This window comes from Gasterosteus aculeatus, chromosome 7 (genome assembly GCF_964276395.1).
Source record: "Gasterosteus aculeatus chromosome 7, fGasAcu3.hap1.1, whole genome shotgun sequence".
Lineage (NCBI taxonomy): Eukaryota > Metazoa > Chordata > Actinopteri > Perciformes > Gasterosteidae > Gasterosteus > Gasterosteus aculeatus.
The window spans coordinates 24,774,445-24,792,431 of NC_135694.1; the positions used below are offsets into that span (position 1 = coordinate 24,774,445).

A 17,987-nucleotide genomic window follows, 5' to 3' on the forward strand; every position below is an offset into this window, starting at 1 on the left:
CATACAGAGAAGACATCAAGATAATCAAGGCAGACATCAGGTATACCTGAGCCTTTGTCTGTTTGTATCGCAGCTACACCGCTGACTCATCAACCCCCATGTTGTTCTATTTCACTCCTAACAGCTTTATCCAAACGGCTGTAGACTGGTTCCGCTCCCTGTCCCTTACACCTTTACACCGTTCTTATCCCATCAAATCCCACCTCACCTCTCCACCCCTCTGATTGTCCTCCGGAAAACAATTTTTTCAAAGCTCGGGCAGCTGTCAACCTTAATACTTCACAGCCCTGTGACCTGGATCATCACCATCAACAGAGCAGCAAGCAAATTCAAAATATAAGCTATCCAGTTCTTGTGGTTACTGTCGCCTCGCAGCGAGACGTTTTTTTTTTTAGTCTCCATCCGTTAACTGGTTATCTTGTTTTTAACGCCACATTGCAATGGCGTGTGGATAATTCCCCCGGCTATCGGCATCTTTAGGGTTCATAAAGGGCTCAGAATGTCTGGTACACTGCAAAAAAGGTTTCACCTTGTCTGACGTTGTGGCGGGGCTGATTGGAACGACACACGTTTGAGACCAGCGATGGATCCCTCACCATTTTCACACAAGTCCCACTCAAATGGCTGAAGCATGTTCTTGTTCTCCAGTTGCTGATGCAGATAAAAGACGAGTTTGTAGGAGATGCATTTGCACAATCCTGTTGAGCTTCCCACCTCTCCGCAGGTTTTTTGTTTTCTGAATATGTCGGTGTGTTAGTTGAAGACGTTGTGTATTATTCATTGTGCAAATGAATAACATACAACAATGATAAATGAAAGAAGATTTGACTTGAACTTTGACTATCCAGAGGGGAACGGTGCAATGGTGGCACATGGAGTAGCGAGGGCGCGCTGGGAACCTCAAAGGTTGGCAGTTTGAACCCTGGCTGCTCCATTTCCTATATTGAAGTGTCCCTGAGCAAGACGCCCAACCCCTAATTGCTCCCTGGGCAAAAACCATGGGTTAAAAATGCAGTGTAAGTCGCTTTGGACTAAAGCGCCAGCTAAATGACCTGTAATGTAATGTAACATTTGCTAGAATAATAGATAGAAAAATGCACATATATGAGATATACACATTTGCACACCTAATAAAAAACTAAAAATTGACTCACTTTTTAATTTGGTCTAAAAAAACATGATATTTTTATTTTTTTGCAGTGTGTCTCAGGAGCTAGGGCCCCTCCCACGCGCCCCGCCCCACCCCCCCCCCCCCCCCCCCCCCTCCTCCCCCTCCGCGCACCCGCCACGCTTCAGGGAAGCCACGGGCCCCGGCGATTGGTTTACCGCTCACGTCCCTCAAAAGCCGTGTGGTGGGCGGGACTCAAACAATCCACTCGCGGGTCCCCCTGCGCTGTGGATCGTGCGCCACAGCGAAACCAGCAGCGGGGCAGAGAGCAGCGCGGCGGCGGCGGCACATCAACTCATTCTCCGGAAGGACGGCGGCTCTCGCTCGAGGGGCTTCTACTCGGCTGTTGTCCCCCCCCCACCCCCATTTTTCTGTAAACTGAGCCCGACACCTTTTGCCGCTCGCGCATCCCGGCACGTTGCTTGCTCTTTTTCTTTTTTTTAGAAGAGTGAGACGCGCTTACCCAAAGCCTAACAGGCGCTGGGGGTGGAGGGGAGGGGAGGGGAGGTCGTCAAGTCAGTCGGCGTCTAAACCCCGTTTTTTTTGCCCTGCAACGCACCACAAAAAAAAGAAAAAAAGAAAGAAGACGCACTGTCCCAAGTCCACCTGGATAGCTGAGTGAAGCCGTCCGATCCGCATCGAGGTCCAGCGGGGACGAGGAGGAGAGAGAGAGACAGACAGAGAGACGAGGAGAAGTTCGCGCGCGCAACGCAAGAGACACACCGCGGAGACAGGATGAATCTCAAGAGTCATTTGATTTTCACCCTCTACACTATTTATGGGATTCTTCTGAAAGGTGAGTCCGCGGGCAAGTGGTGTGTACGGGTTTTTTATGTATGTATGTATGTGTGTGTGTGTGTGTGTGTGTGTGTGGTGTTTACGTTCCAGGCTATGCGCGCGAGATGCAGGCCAACAACGGGGCATGGTGAAGGGGCACGAGGATGCGCGGTCACACGGGGGTCCTGGCACAAAGATGCGCAGCTCTCTCTCTCTCTCTCTCTCTCTCTCTCTCTCTCTCTCTCTCTCTCTCTCTCTCTCTCATTCTCCAGCACACGCGTGCCCGTATGTCGGTTGAATGTGCGTGCGTATGCAAACGTGTGAGACAGACAGAGAGAGAGAGAGAGAGACATTCGGGATCTCTTGAACATTAATGTTCAGGAATGCGGGAATCCAGTTTTTCATCATTTTTCAGACACTCTTTAGATAAACCGACCGATGCGTCTGGAATTGTGAGTGGGAATAAAAAAACAAAACAGAAAAAACAACCCACAACAACCTCAAGAAAAACCGACCAAAAAAAGAGCCCGCAAGGAAGACACACCTCAACGCGAAGTAATCGCGCGCCTGTTTCCGACTCGCGGCACTTGGATGACTCACAGAGACTTTTTACGCACGCAAGAGTTTAATGCACTTTCTCTCACTCATTTTCATTCCACATTTCTGTGGCTGTTTTTTTTTCTTTGTGTATGTATGTGTGTGTGTGGGGGGGGGGGAGAGGGGGGTGACCTCTGTTTGCAGGTGTGGTTTCTTTCGCTGGTGCGCACATTCTCGTGGTGCGTCGTGTGTCTTTATGCATAAAGTCAAACACCTCAGGTTCATCTGCCTCTCTCCGATTGATCGTTTGCTGACGTTTGCTGACGTTTTTATTAAGATGATGGTCAATATTGTGACTGCTGTAGACTCCCATTTGGATCAATCGATGGAAACATCCTCTCCACGTGGAGACTATTTGTTCTAATTACGAGCAACACGCTCACAGTGGTGTTTTACCCAACAGAGGACTGTAAACACCAGAACATGGTGACATTTGGGGCCAAGGTCACGGCGGGTTGCGCCTGCCTGTTTGTATACGTTTCAATGTGTTTGTATTGGGTCGTGCATCAAAGTGGAGTGGTGAAAAGCGGCAGGACCCGGGGGTATTCTACGTGGGAATTTCTTAGCCCGCGCAAATACGGTTTTGTGTATTTATGTGAGAAGATAAAACTGGAATTTCTGGACCGGTACATTCAGGCTGTGTGCATCAGCGGCACGATGTTGATGGATTTACTCCCTAAACCGCTGTCGGTCTAAGAAGGAGGGCCACACGACGCCGCTTCATTCCCCTCACACGTATTTAAAGCACTTGATGTATCCGAACAAGCTCTATCAACATAAACGCCTTGGCTTTAACTGCTGTTTCCCACACAAGTAAATAAGAAATCCCCAAATGAGAGATAATTTGTGCTTGATTCCCTTGATCATTTGTTGTTGTCCCTTTTTTTTGGAAGCGCCTGTGCCTGGAGGCACATGGCGGAGCGAGCGAGGGAGAGCAGCCCTTCCTCATCCGCCAGCCTTCATTAAGGCTCCTCTGGATGAATTGATATGTAACGAGGTATCTGGCGTCTCTTACAGCTCACACCTCATGTATCGACCTGACATTATTTTCCTCTTTATTCCCACAGCGCGCACATTACGAGTGCGCGTGTGTCCTTGCGCCTGTGTTTGCATAATATTCCTGCAAGTGTGAGCCGCGTTTGTTTAGCGGACTTCTGAAGAGGCCCTACAGCAAAGACACGACGGCGGCAGAGTGCATGTCGGCCTCATTTCACGCCACGCACACACACACACACCCTCACATCAGTCCCCCTCTCTCTCTCTTCCTAACCCTGAAGAGGATAATGCCAGGCTGCTTGATTTCAACAGCCACCTCGCGCTGTGAGACCTATTATTGTATAGGTTCCACACAGCGGGCAGGCGGTCAGCCTCCTTTCCGAAATGCGGCCCATCTCGCCGCGTCGGCGCGCGCTCTGTAAATGGCAGCTGTTCCGTGCCTCTGGCCCGGCGCCAGCTGGCATCAGCCGATGCAGACGCACCGAATCTCTTGTCACAGACTAGACCTGCGCGCGGGCAAATAGTGCGAGCGGGATGAAAGTGCTGTGACGGAGGTGGTTGTTTACCAACAGCCCGGGTGGTTGAACAATATTATCCAGTGCGTCTCACGTGCCAGAAGAGGAGGAGGAAGAGGGAAAAAAAAACGGCTGTTATGCAAATGTGCCTCTTACGTAAGCGCTCGGGGCTGAGCAGCAGGCGAGGGGAGATGGAGGCAAGAGAGCCGCGGAGAAAAGAGGCCGATGTTCTCGAATAGAGGAGTCGATGATGTGGGAGGGAGAGATGTGGAGGAGGAACGTTCTCAATCCCTCCCCGGGCCGGTACTGTGTCCTGTACGCGCAGCGGTTATCGGCTGCTCGGGACGGGCCGCTCATCTGCCAGCTTCCCGGCAGGTCCTTGCTGTTGCTGACCCCTGATCTCGCTTGTCCAAACTCAAACCGCCGCTGGGTGGGATGCGTTTAACCCCCCCGCGGTGAGTCAAAGCTGCCCAGGGCCGACCCGCCATCCCTGTGTACTTCCGTCCGTCCCTCCGTTGCTTCATCCTCCCATCCTGCTGTGGAGCTTTGTGCCAAAGCAGCGTGGGAAAGCATCTGATAACAAGCGGCCTTGTGTGTGTGTGTGTGTGTGTGTGTGTTTGCAGAGCCGCTGATCACGCTGGAGAAACAAGATGTTCTCTCTTTCTCGCTCAGTCGCCTTCACCCTCCCACTCCTGTGTGTGTGTGTGTGTGTGTGTGTGTTTTTTTTGCTAGTGTGTTCACTTTCATGGTCCGGCTTTGACAGGTGACGTGTGCCGGTGCCACGAAAACGCCTTTCGATGCCGAGAATCCCCAGCAGAGCGGCCGCGGCCCAACGTGCATCGCACAGGCGCGCGGAGCCGGCTCGGCGGTGGGTTCACTGCTGCCGTGCCAAGGGATTTCCCACGATCAAAGCCGGTCTTTTGTTAGTCCAGGTGTTTAGAAGTGTGAACAGAAAGGAGGAGGAGAAGGCTGCAGGGGGACGTGGTTGGATTGGGAGCTCTCAGCTTCTCCACGGTGGAGAAATGTGCCTCCTGTGGAAACACTTCCAGTGAACCCGCCACCTGCTCCAACTCTTTCTCATATCGGGTGCACATACTTGGCGCTGCTTTTGCTTTGGAGCGTGCAGCCACGACGAGGTAAATACAGACGCTCGTGCAGCGTGTTTCGACATAGGGACGGAATGAGGCAGGAGGCCAGCGATTGTTAAGCTTTAATACACATCTCAGTCGCAGATGGCGGAGATTCACGAGCTGCAAAAGCGGAACCTTAGCGAGACGCCACGGAGGAGCGAAGAGTTTAAAGCGTTGTTTTTCGTCGCGCACAGCTCGGCTGGCGGAGCGGTCTCGTGAAATCTTTTAGGGAGCCTTTGAGTCTTTGAGGAATAGGATGCGCGCAAACTGAATGATGCAGCGGCCCGGGCCGATCGGGGCAGCGGTCCGATGGCGCTGGACACGGAAAGGTGAGAAGAGATTTTACCCAGCAAACTCCGATCCCGATGAATGATTGTACTTCCTTCCTGCTGAATATACCTGCCTTTTATGTGTGACCACACACTGACATGGAGACTTGCCCCGGGGACATTTTCCCATGCTGCGGTTCCATACATTCATTCAACCATTGTGTGTCGGTCCAACGCGTGCATCAAACCAGAGCTCTGAAGCAGTTTACTGAATCCCCCTGAATCCCGAATCCATTAAGGCCTGGCCACATTAAGAAGATAGCGATTGTCATCAACAGTATTTTATTTCAACCACAGTGATGGGGTATTATCTCCTAGAGTTCTATTTTGGTGATGCGGCGAGGTCGCTTCCTGGTTTGCAGAAACAGAAGATATGCCCAGCAGGTTTGTACTCCACAAATTGGCGTTTTTGTAGAGAATCAATGCAGATTAAATTTAGATTCATATTTTGGCATCGCGGCCGCGTTTCATGTTTCTTTAACAGAGTGGAGTTTTTAAAGCCGGCCCACAGCGAGAGAGATGAAATCCAGCCTCCCCATGGAGAACGGGGAGGAAAGGAGCCCACAGGTGGCTTCTGCGCCAACGTTTGTAACCCAAACAGACGTCCCAGTAGGTGAAAGAAGTATGCAAAATATTGAATATGAACTAACATGGCTTTTTATTAACGTGGGATTTTCTTCGATTGATTTGATTAATGCAATGAGAATGCATGCACAGATGTTCCCTTTTACATGTGGAGAGTTTACCGCATGTATTGGTCTTTTTTTATTAAAGACATTTTAGGATTCCTGTTTTGTTCAACTCCTCTGATGACCTTGATTGACAGGCAAACGTCTATGTTGCTGGTTCCTTTTGTTTGGAGTCAGCCTTCAGCGATCAGATATAATCTACCCATGCAGGTTACGCACACACACACACACACACACGCCGAGTGTGTTATTGAGTGTGAGTGCATCGGTCCGTGTGCACGCGTGCAGGCATATGTGATGTCTGTATTAGCATTGAATTCCAAAGGATTAGCGAGTGGCTAATCTGAAGTCTCCAGTCTTTGACAAGCCATGTGTCACTAATCTCAACCACTCTGGAATTAAGACACACAAACACAATCACCTTTTGGATTAAACCTCCTCACACAGAGGGTATTCATAATCCTTTGCCTCTCCGACCAGGAAAAGCTGAAAGAGTTCGAGATGAAGGAAAAATGAAAATGACCAAATGCCACAAACAACATTACTTACCACCTCTCTTTTGCTCTTGCAAATAAGCGAAGCGGTGAAGTGAGGTGATTCAACGTGCACTTTCCCTGCGCTACAGGTCCTCTTAACAACTGTTAGCCTAGATAATGTTCTTTTTATGTTGTGTGCCCTTTCATCTGACAGCTTCTTTTCATACTGTTCCCCCGAGGGCCGGCGTCTGGAGATTTGTTAATACACGTTACAGTAATCATTTTCTTCAGCCGAGATAACGACACGGACAGCCGTGGCTCTGCCGGGTCCCTCAGCTCTTCTGCCTCCAACCCCGATACCGTTTGGGGACCCTTGTTTCTTCACAGGAGCGTAATTCCGCCCCGGAAGCAAAGACGGCTCATTTTTGTTTACAGTATCGTTCTGTTTACAGCGAAAAAACACACACCCGGGCCCAAATCTACAACACAGAGGAAGCCTAGCGTATCGTTTTGTTAATGCCGCTATTTGTATGATTCTGATTCCGATATAAGCCCCTCGCTGTCCACACGCAAACGCATCTCTTTGTTTTGTCAAAGCCCTCTCACACAAGTCGTTTTTTCTCAGCGTCACAGTCCTTCGATGAATCGCCTTCATTTAGTGCTTAATCGCTTAACTTGTACTTAAACAATAAATATGGAATTATGTCATGACACTAATTGAAAAGCAGGATTTGCTGCATCCACAAAAGCAGATCTGTGCACTTGTTTTGGCATTGTGGTCTCAAAGGGAGCTAAAGCCATGGAATATAATTCCCCAGACACGTGTTCATGTTAATTGACTTTGTGTGTGTGTGTGTGTGTGCATGTGTGTAGGTTTGTGCGTTCATATTAACGCCAGAAGTCACTGTTCTTCTCCCTTGTCTAATCATCAGCTCGAGGGTCCTCGCACATCTTAATTCATTTTTTTTTTTTTAAGCTATTAAAGCTTTTGGATGGAGCCGTTTTCAAAACACTTATAATGTAGTAAAATCGTGCAATTAGAGTCCTCTGATGTTGTGTTGAACTCAATTTGAGCTTGTCTTTCCATTGTTGATGGCGCAGACCCTAAACCTGAGCCGCTTTTATCGCTCTGTTGTCCGTTCTCACATATCAGGGGGACGTGTTGGTATTGTACAGAATAATCGGGCTTCAGATCGACGCAAATGGAGGATCTCCAGGAGACGGCGTGCGTGGGTGAACAGCTTTTTGAGTGTGTGTGAAGTGGTCGCATATTATGTGTAAAGACTGGCAGTTAAACTGCAGGTGTGAAATATCATCCAATTAAGAAAGTTTCATGGTCCACACCCCTTTTAAGAGACACACACACACACACACACACACACACACACACACACACACACACACACACACACACACACACACGGCAGAGTACAGTGAACGCTTTGACCGTAACCTCAAGAGTTGCAAACTGACAGACGTGTGAAGTGGGCGTTGGGGAGGAGGTTTCTTTGAGGCTTCGCTCATTGTTCTGTCTAGTTGAGCATGAATACAGGCAGTCAAGTACATTTGCATCCGTACATACATCAACAAGTACGTTGTTAGTCACGACGGTGTCCTTGCAGCTTTACGCCTCCGAATCTTTCCATTCCTCTGACATACTTTATGTTGTCTACTTTTTTTTATTTTTTTTTATCAGCGCCTTTACGGTTTCTGTGGAGAATTATAAAAGCTCATATTGGTTCGAAGTTTGAAGTTGTGCGGCTTCCTGCGTGGAGGTTGCTGCAGGCCCGCAGGCAGAGGGAGGGGAAGATGGAGTCAAGTGAGACAATTTATAACAGTTAAAAACCAAATGAACTGAGACCCTTGGCTTGGGTGAGCGAGCGGCAGCATACATAATGAGCCTTAAGGATTTCTTCTCCACACTGTGTGTGTGTGTGTGTGTGTATCTTTCCAAGCTAACAAACACAAAGCCTCCACCATCTGTCTCTGTTTGCCACATTGCAAATCCATTATATGCTACACAACATTATCCCCCCCCACACACACCCTAAGTGAGCGCACACCCCTGAGCTCACTTCCACTCTCCTACTCAGTGGAACGGTGACAATTTGCCACCGAATACACATCTTTGTTAAAGATGCCGTGGCATGTTTCCAGCTGGATTTTAATACATATTTTCATGCTCCATTTGCGTGTTTGTAAGTTGGTGTTCAGCGTTGATGGTTTGAGGTTTTACAAGCCTGTCTGCTTGTTGCCGCCGCTTCACGTGCTGGTTTGTGTGATATTTTCTCACGGCCCCCGTTTGACCGTCACTGGACTCGACTAATCCTGGAAACATTCATCTTGGGGGATTTGGGCACACACGCACACGCACACGCACACACACACAGACGCACTGCGTGAATCTAGCTACGGTTTGGCTCAGTAGTTTTATTGCAAACTCATCTCCACTTCTAATCAAAAAGCGTCCCCAGCGCTGAACCTCCTGCTGAGAAAACAAAGAAGTTATTATGTTTTTAAATGGCCCCCAATTACGGGTAATTTCACCGCCTATCTTGAAGCTATTTGCTGTTCTCTCACTTTGCTCCGGTTGGGGAGAGCAAGCGTTGCGCTTAGCAGAAACCACAACGACACAAGTCAGACGTGCAGCAGATGCATCCAGCAGAAAGCAGGAGGGTCACCCCCCCCCCCCGGCACGTCCTCTCTGGTCCCCCCCCCCGCCCCCCCCTCATCTCTCGCCATTAGAAAGGGCAGACACAGTTTGCTCGATTTCCCCTTTATCTTCCTCATTAGTGTGGGTCTCACGGTGCACTCGATTACTCACTCCGTCACTCTGCTTTTACCCACAAGTCAAAAAGCTTCCACTGGCTGAAGTGAGTCAAAGGCTTTGCCTAGTTAGAATCCAGACGAAGAAGAAGACTCATTAGTGAGGAGTGAGTGATGCCAAAATGGTTCCCTGATATGCTGGAACTGAATATTTCAGATATGATTATGTGTGCGGTGTTTGTTTGCTTTGAAACCATTTTTCGAGCAGCCGTGTCGGTTTTGCATGCGTGATACTTTTCATTTCTAGGCTTCATCGCTTTTCGGCCCTGCCAAACAAAGCCCGGATTTACCATTGTAAATCTATAGCCCACCTAGGAGGTGCGTTTAGCACAGCTGGATCAGTTTTGATGGATCGGTTTTCCGTTGGAGCCTTTCTGTACGTCCCGGCAATCGGCAGCACTCATTTATTCTTAGATTGTTTGACGCGTCAGTTATAGCAGCTTTTTCTTCATAAATGTGTCACTGCTCCTGGTAGCTGGTAGTTTCATATTTAGATAAGAGGAGTGTCTTTCTTTGCAGAATTTGAATTACAGGAGGTGAAAACATTATGTATTATGAAGAATCACATTTCTGCAGCTGAATTAAGTAACGTTCTTTTGAGAACGTTTCTTCTTTTTTTCCCCCCGATCATCTTGATTGAATTGACACGTAATTTTTTTTTTGGGAAGTTCAACAACGAACCGGCTAATGGTAATCTCGGCCGATCCCGCCGAGGAGCGCGCTGGGCGCGACATTATCATGCTACTCTGTAGAGTCGGGATGGAAAGCGGAGGAAAAGGAACCGCAAAATTGGAAATGGAGGAGATATGAGCGTAGCAAATATTGAATTATTACAGCTTGACGCGCGAATCCTCACGCCAGTGGTCACCTTCCAATGCCCACTTCGACGAAAACACACACACACACACGCACAGTAGCAGCGGTACACACATGCACACACAGAGCTGCAGACACAAGTTAATACTGCAAAAGATCGGCCCAAAATCTCCCGGCGCGGCGGCAATAATGAGACAGTGTTAACCACAGTTTCACTGAGCTGGTAAATGGTCGACTACTCTCCAGGACTCGGCGCTGATCCTAAGCCCTTGTCGTAATGCACTAGTCACCCTAATCCCGACCTTATTAAATTGTGATCCAGAAAGGAGCCATATCTTTAAACTGTATTTCTTTTAATACAGCTGGTCCCAGCCTGTTTGAGAGGAGGTGACCTTCACGTGACTTAATCCTGCAGCCACCTTTCACCTTACAGGCATTAGGATCAAAAAGCGGAGGAAATTTGCCGTCTCTGAATGTGATTTATTTAGTTGAACACATTTATAGTGTTGTGTGTAAATAGAGCAGGATACAGACATAGCTGCCTACAGCCTGTCTGAGATCATTTCCTAGATCGCACACTATGGTAATTCAACAATAAACTCACATAGCACACATGGCAATATGTCAGGCTTCTGTCAGCAGTAAATTTACACCATTTGATGAGTGATAACAAGGCTTTTCTTAACTAAAATATCAAATGAAAAGCTGTAGCTGTTTTGATATATTTTCATGACTTTAAGGCCTGAACTGGTCTTGATGTCTTATCGTGCCTCATCTCTACTTAGCATCAGTAAGGGATAATCATGAAATTGAATAATTGCAATCTTGGTCTACTCTCTCGTGAGTGCATGCTTCTACTGTGCTGCTGGAGTGATAAAATACGCTGATTCCAAAACTTCCTCCCACTTCAGGGTTCGTAAGTAGACAAAAAGATACCACAACTTAAGTAGGTCCGTCCCACCCTACATATGGGACATTTAAATCAGTGACTCTTTCCAGTTTTTAAATTAAGCTAAATCACTGACATTATGGTGCTTTACATCTATACATAAAGAATAAATCAAGAAATACCCGACTGAATTTGATGAAATTAGGCCTTTTTAAAGTATGCCGCTGTACCAAACAGAGAGACTGCGGCATGAACTGCTTGCATTTGCTTTCATCCCTTTCCAGCTTGGTTAGAAAAAACTAATAGCATAATCCCCAAAGTCCCAGCAGTGCTCCTGATATCCAATAAGTACTTGACATTCAAAGTAGACCACCGTTGATAGAGGACATAGCAGCAAAGACAAGGCAGGAAATGCAACACGGAAAGGTGATGGTTTTGTTTTTTGAGACGTTGTGTGAGCACATACTTGAGAGATCCTGAGTTACATGGAGTAACAGGCCACTGCTCCAGTAGGGCCTCACCACAATAAGTGTGTGTGTGTGTGTGTGTGTGTGTGAGAGACGGGGTCATAAATGGGTTGAGTGCTAAGGGGGGATGGGAAAATTAGAAGGATGCAACTTGTAACAGGATCAATGGATGGAATTCTTACATCACATCTGCTTCTTCACCATACAGACAGGAACTGGAGCAGAGACAGATTAACACGGACCTTTAAAAAAAAAAGAGGAATACATTAAAGCAGTGGGAAAAAAGGAGAACCAAAAAACCAGCCATGCGTTCAAAATTGAGAAATGAGCCTTGACAATATTGTGCTCAGAACTCAAGAAATATGTCTAGTATGCACAATTTGTAACCATTTGTTATATATTCAGGCACAATCACAGAGAAACACAGTAACAACGAAGAGGCAGGTTTTCATAAGGTCCATTTTATCTGGTTCTTTGAGAAGCATCTCATTGAGCAGTCGGTTCGTACGTGTTTTTTTCTTCTGTATGTCTCTCCTTGCATTCATCCACGCTCTCTGTTCCCTATCTGGATGTTTCATTTCTCCCCCTTTTACCTTGGACACATCGCTCACCGGGGTCATCCATCTTGGCAGGGCGCTTCTCTTATGAGAATACTCCAATCGGCAGACGAGCGCCCTCGTCAGACACCATTCATTGCACTTGCATAGATATGAAAAGCGTTTCAACAAGCACCACTGAGTTTTGTGGCACATGGGCTGGCTGCATACCGATGGAAATCCACAAAATGCATCACATGGATGTCCCGTCATAATAAAAAAAAAAAGACGTTTTTAAGGTGTTAAGTTCCCTTTCCTCTGTCCTTGAAGAATTTTGACTTCAATATGTAGCTGGTTAGTTAGCCGAACATTGTAGCATATTTTCTGAATTTGATTCTCTCTGGTCGAATATATCTCCACTTTCAGTGCAATGCCTTGTGTTCAGATATGAGGGAATGTGCTGTGTAATTACATATGTTAATTGCTGCTGTATATTCAGAGCAAGAGAGCGAGGTACAGTCGTCGTTCATCCACATGCAACATATAGACAGATTACAGATGGTTGAACGGAATGTTCAGTCCGGGTGACAGTAAAAAATAAAGGATAAGTACAATCACAATTTAATGCGAGGGATGCATAGTGTTCCACAGCTGAAAAAAAGACTAAGCCTGAAAATGTTTTACTCTTGTGCCAAATAAAATAAAAAGTCCAGATGCAGATGAAGAGTTTTTCCTCCCAGCTCGCCTATTCAAATCCACCACGTCTATTGCTCCTGATGTTTTTCATTTTGCCCGATAATGTCCCTTTTTTTCCCCTCATTCCGAGTACTTTTCACATTGACTCGTAACAAACGTGTCGGCCAAAGAACCTGCAGCTCCAGACCTGCAGCTCCAGACAGTACTTTTAAATTCAATAATCTCCCCCTGATCTGTAACAAAGGGCTCTGCAGTAGATCTCCTGTGAAGCTAATGTTTTAAATGATATTTTGAGCAAATGATCTCTCACCATCATCGTTATGGTGCACGCTGACAATTCTCATCCGGCTATAATCAACATGAATTGATCCTCACCGTCTCCCGTGCCCCTGCACCTCCTCCCCTCCTGTGAAGGAGCCACCTTTTCAGAAAGTCTTGCAAAATATGAATTTCAAATCAGTCAAATGAAAATCGCACTAGACTGTTGCAAAGGTCTGTCATGGTATTACGTCGCTCTATTTGTGTTTTGGCTCCTTGTGCTGGTCGAATGGCTGCGAATGGAATTCACTGCCCCTAAAGTGGCTGGATCTTCTGCGGGCAGCCAGAGCAGAAAAACTAAATGTCTTAAAAGGAGCTTTGTCATCGTAAGCGAGTGTTCTACATCCACCGCACAATGATCTGGGCCACAAGGACACTGTCTCCGAAAATATAGAAAGCGGGTGCCTTATAGACCATGACATATCATTTCCTCCTCTCAGAATGATGCGTACAGTGCTCCGTTCCCATCAGAAGGCACCCAGGCTGTGCTGATGAATCTGTTACACAGGCTACGTCCTTTTTGTTTCATTCCGTGCCCTTTGCACTCTCTTTTGCTCTCTCTCTCTCTCTCTCTCTCTTTCATTGACTGTCTGTCTCTGGATGAAGTGAGACTTTCAGCGTCATGTATCACTGCTGGGGGCATTGCAGCTGCATAAAGGTTATGTGCATCAAAACACTGCTAAAATGCAGTATTTCTCAAGTCATTTCTGACCTAAGCATGTCCTTGTCTTTGTTGGCGCAAAATCCCTCCTAATTGGGTCAAGACATTGGTGGTTGGCGGAGGACATGTGGATGTGTCTTTTGGTACCTGACCTCTTCCTGTAGTTGAAGAGTTAATGGGTTCGACTATAGGGAGGGGCTGCGGCCGCATGCATTGCGTGATTAAAGGTAATAAAGCTTGTATGTACAACATACAAGCTTTGTAATGTACAATGTACATTATGGACGTAAGGACATTACACAGTACACACACGTATCCACTCTAAAAGCACTTTTTTAAATGTAAATTTTAAGTCTTGAGCTTTTCTTTCCTCCTCGTGTTAATTAAATCTGGAAGATGTGCAAGCAGGTGCACCAAAGTACTTTTTGTGTGTATCAGGTTGAAAGCAACGCCATACAATTAACAGTGGTACAATTCTGCCTCATTGGAATCCTGATCACAGGTGAAGTGGACACATTTAACATAACGAGATGTTAAATGTAGACAAACATCGGACAATGATCGCAAACTGTGAGATGAACGGCTGCTCACTGCCTCACATCCATCTTACTTACTCTTGGATCTGCCTCCCCGCAAGTGTGTGTGTGTGTGTGTGTGTGTGTGTGTGTGTGTGTGTGTTGTCTTTTTGCTTAGTTTCCCTGAGGGGAGACATGACTTGTTTACAGTGTCTGTAGAGACGACTAAATGAAATCACATTTCCCATCAGTCAGTGGGCTAACTGAGGCTAGCTCTTCCATTAGCTGTCTGCTCACATCTTCTTTGCGGGGAGCCAGATCGATCCATGCTCAGCCAGAGTTGGAAACCGCCGTGCGCTCACACACACACACACACACACACACGCACACACACGCACACACACACACACACACACACACATCCTCACACGCGCACAATCATGCAACCATGCAACACTTTTGCATCACTTTCTTCACTTAGTGTCCAAAAGTCAACCAACCTGCTCCTTTTTCTTTTTTTTGCAACTCTTTTGCATCTAAGCGTCTAAGTGATGAAATAGTTTTCACTTCTGCATAAAGCTTTGATACACGAGGTGATCTAATAAAGCATAATACCTTCACCACTCCACATGTATGTTGTGGGGAAGAGGAGTGTCAATCTGCTCTTTCACCATCTTTTGTGGTGCAGGAAGGAATCTGGCTGTTCCCACAGTCTTGGCAAAACCCGCTTTCCGCAAACGCTTTTCTCACTAATTCAGTTGTCCTGCCAACGGTGAGTGAAAGTGCAGAAGTGCATTATGGGCTGGTCATGCATGAGTAAAAAGGGCCCCTTTTCAATGTGTGTGTGTGTGTGTGTGTGTGTGTGTGTGTGTGTGTGTGTTTGCTGCCCTGTAGAAACCTAGTTATTATGCAGTGGTCTTGCGTGTCCCCCTGCTCCTCAGTTATCGCACACACACATATTAGCATACGCACACAAAAAAACGCACGTCGGCATTCATTCAAAACTTTCTTGTGCAGTAACTAATCACTAATTCACTGTTATTAATACACCCACTCCATCTTTCGGCACCTCTCCCCTCAAATACCATTTCCGCCCCACCATTGTTCCTCCCCTACATAAACCATCTGGAGCAGCGAGTCATTTAACAGTAAAACTCTGAGTACGATTTCGGAGCAGGTTGCCCCTTTACGTGCCAAGACAAACCTGAGTCAGTGAATGAAAACCAAAGTGTGACAATTTCCCACATGCTGCAGAGAGATCAGCTTGCTGTTGCATGAGGCGGCAGTTCACATTCAGTGTTGCGAGGATTATGGTGATACATTAGTCCAATCTGTGTTGATCTAGCAAAGCAGGAGATGAGCAGCCCGTATGTCCGGTTGTCATTTGGATGGGTTTTCTTTTTTTTTTTTTTTTTTTTAATTCACTGCGACTTCGGTCTTGTGGTTCTTGGCCGAAGATTTGGAAAACTGCAGCGTGTTTGCTTTTCCATACATTTGCTGGTGCGATCGCAGGCAACTGTCATGAGCGGAAACCTGCGCTGCCGATACCCGATTCAGCCGCACGGAGCGGTCTCCGATCTCTAAACGAAGGCACATGAAATGGCATCTTCATGTGCATTCTGAGGCAGCTGGAAAGTGTAAAACACCTGCATCTTTTCTGCAGAAATTAAATGGATATTTTATTAATATAGCACATATTTTCAAAAGTTTCACATCGTCAACATGGTCAGTTTTTGAGAAATTCTAGGTAAAGCAGAAGGATGGTCAGAAGGGCTTAATTATGATGCGATGTTAATAATTGAAAAATAACAACACTAATATTCCCATTGCCTCTCAAAATGATTTCCTTTTTCTCACACAGGGAGCTGTTGTTTTTTCTCCCCCTGGCACTGCTTACTGCTCACTGCCCGTCTTCTCTCCTCCTCCCCCTCCTGCTTACTAACATGACATGATGCAGACGCGCAGAAACGTCAGGAGCGATTACCAAGGCAGAAATTAAAGATGTACAACAAGAAGACACCTGTTCTATTTGACTGAGATGACCCGGCTCTTTTAGGCTTACCGGTGCTGACAGCGGCCTGTCACATAGCAGGTGATTACACGGAAGCAGATCATTACAGGTGATTAGGAATCATTTGAGTCCAACGCTAAGAGGGATATTACCTTTCGCTGAAGTGAAACCAGTCACCGAGCACCCTGATTTACATAAGTGATTTGTCTCATACAACCAGCCAAACACACACACACACACACACACACACACGGATCGTTTTTTTTTCATGCACCATCGTCAACCGGTGTGCGTCTGCTCTCAGCCCGCGTCAGCGTCCCGGTCACATGTGGGCGCGATGTAATCAGCGCGGCCCCTCTCTCCCTCTCTCACGCTCCCACTCTCTCGCTCACACAGCTTCAGTCGAGGTCGCGTGCAACTTGTGTGACGTGCAGAGGTGTGTTTGCTGGTGTCGCGTCGCACTCTCCAGGCCCCTCCTCTCTCTGTTCTCACCATGGTTTTCCCCATGCGTGCGTGTGCGTGCGTGTGTGGGTGTGTGTGGGTGTGGGTGCGCAATTGTAAGCGCTCAGACGTGCTGTCATTCTCCCTTTGCCACAGGCACAGTTGTGGTTTGGAGGCCGGCATTGTGCGGCTTTCTTTTAGTCACGTTCTATTTTTGTTTTTGCCGCAAATGCAGCATGACTGCTGGCCCACGGCGCGGCATAGCGCACAGTAACAGAACGCCAGCTCAGAGGATTTGTGTTGTGTCTTTGTTTACGTTTTGTTTGTGCGTCTACGTCTCCAATCACCGAAAGACCCACAGTGGCAGTGTAAACACACAACGCAGTACGAGCAGAAATCTAATTCAATTTATCTTTGCTCCTTTCGTCTCCTGTCTGCTGCGTCGTGTGGCCGCGGGTGTTACCGCTGCGTCTCGGTGATGTGGAAACTGTTGGTGGATGGTTAAATAATGACCAGCGGCGACGGAGACGGACGTTTTCGTGGCTCTCGATTTGCTGTTTTTCTCGGCCTCTCAGCATGCGGCCGGCGAGCTCTGCCGGGTCGGCTGTGGCCCCCTGACAAGCTGACCAAGCGAGCGCTGTCTGTTGGGGCCCGGGCCTATTAAATGATCAGAGACTCTGCTCCCCCGACGCTGCTCTGGCTGAGAGGCCTCAACTGCCTTCCTGGAGGCTGGCCCAGAGGTGTGTGTGTGTGTGTGTGTGTGTGCATGCCCGAACAGTGTATGTTTGAGGGCTTTTTCCCTTTTCTGAAGTCCTCCTACACAATAAATGTCAAATCAAATCAGGGGTCCTCAACGTACAGGTCGTGGACTGGTACCAGTCCGCACCACAGAAAAAAATAAAAATAAATACATATATATATTTTTTTGTCATTTAAATTTTTTTCTGAAAAATGATTTATTTTGAAAACTGACCAGATTCCTTCCTCTTGACTTATTTCACAAGCGTCACCAACCTCGGACCTCAGTTTACCTGTTTTTTGGATCGGTTTGCAAGCTGGGAGGGCTGAAACAAAGATTGAATTCGAAACCGCAATCACTCCGTTTATGTCACCGCTGGTCATTATTTGCCAGCT

At 47.1% G+C, this 17,987-nt stretch overlaps 1 protein-coding gene across 4 annotated transcripts in view; it reads left to right on the forward strand.

The window, feature by feature from the left end:
• The first annotated feature begins 1,281 nt into the window (after positions 1–1,281).
• Positions 1,282–17,987, forward strand: part of cadm2a (cell adhesion molecule 2a) — a 157,526-nt gene continuing 140,820 nt past the window's right edge. For all 4 annotated transcript variants that reach the window (XM_040181280.2, XM_040181283.2, XM_040181282.2 and 1 more), the window contains exon 1: positions 1,282–1,964. In XM_040181280.2, coding sequence (XP_040037214.1) covers positions 1,904–1,964 — 61 coding nt within the window. In that variant the 5' untranslated portion in view covers positions 1,282–1,903. The remainder of the gene's footprint in view (positions 1,965–17,987) is intronic.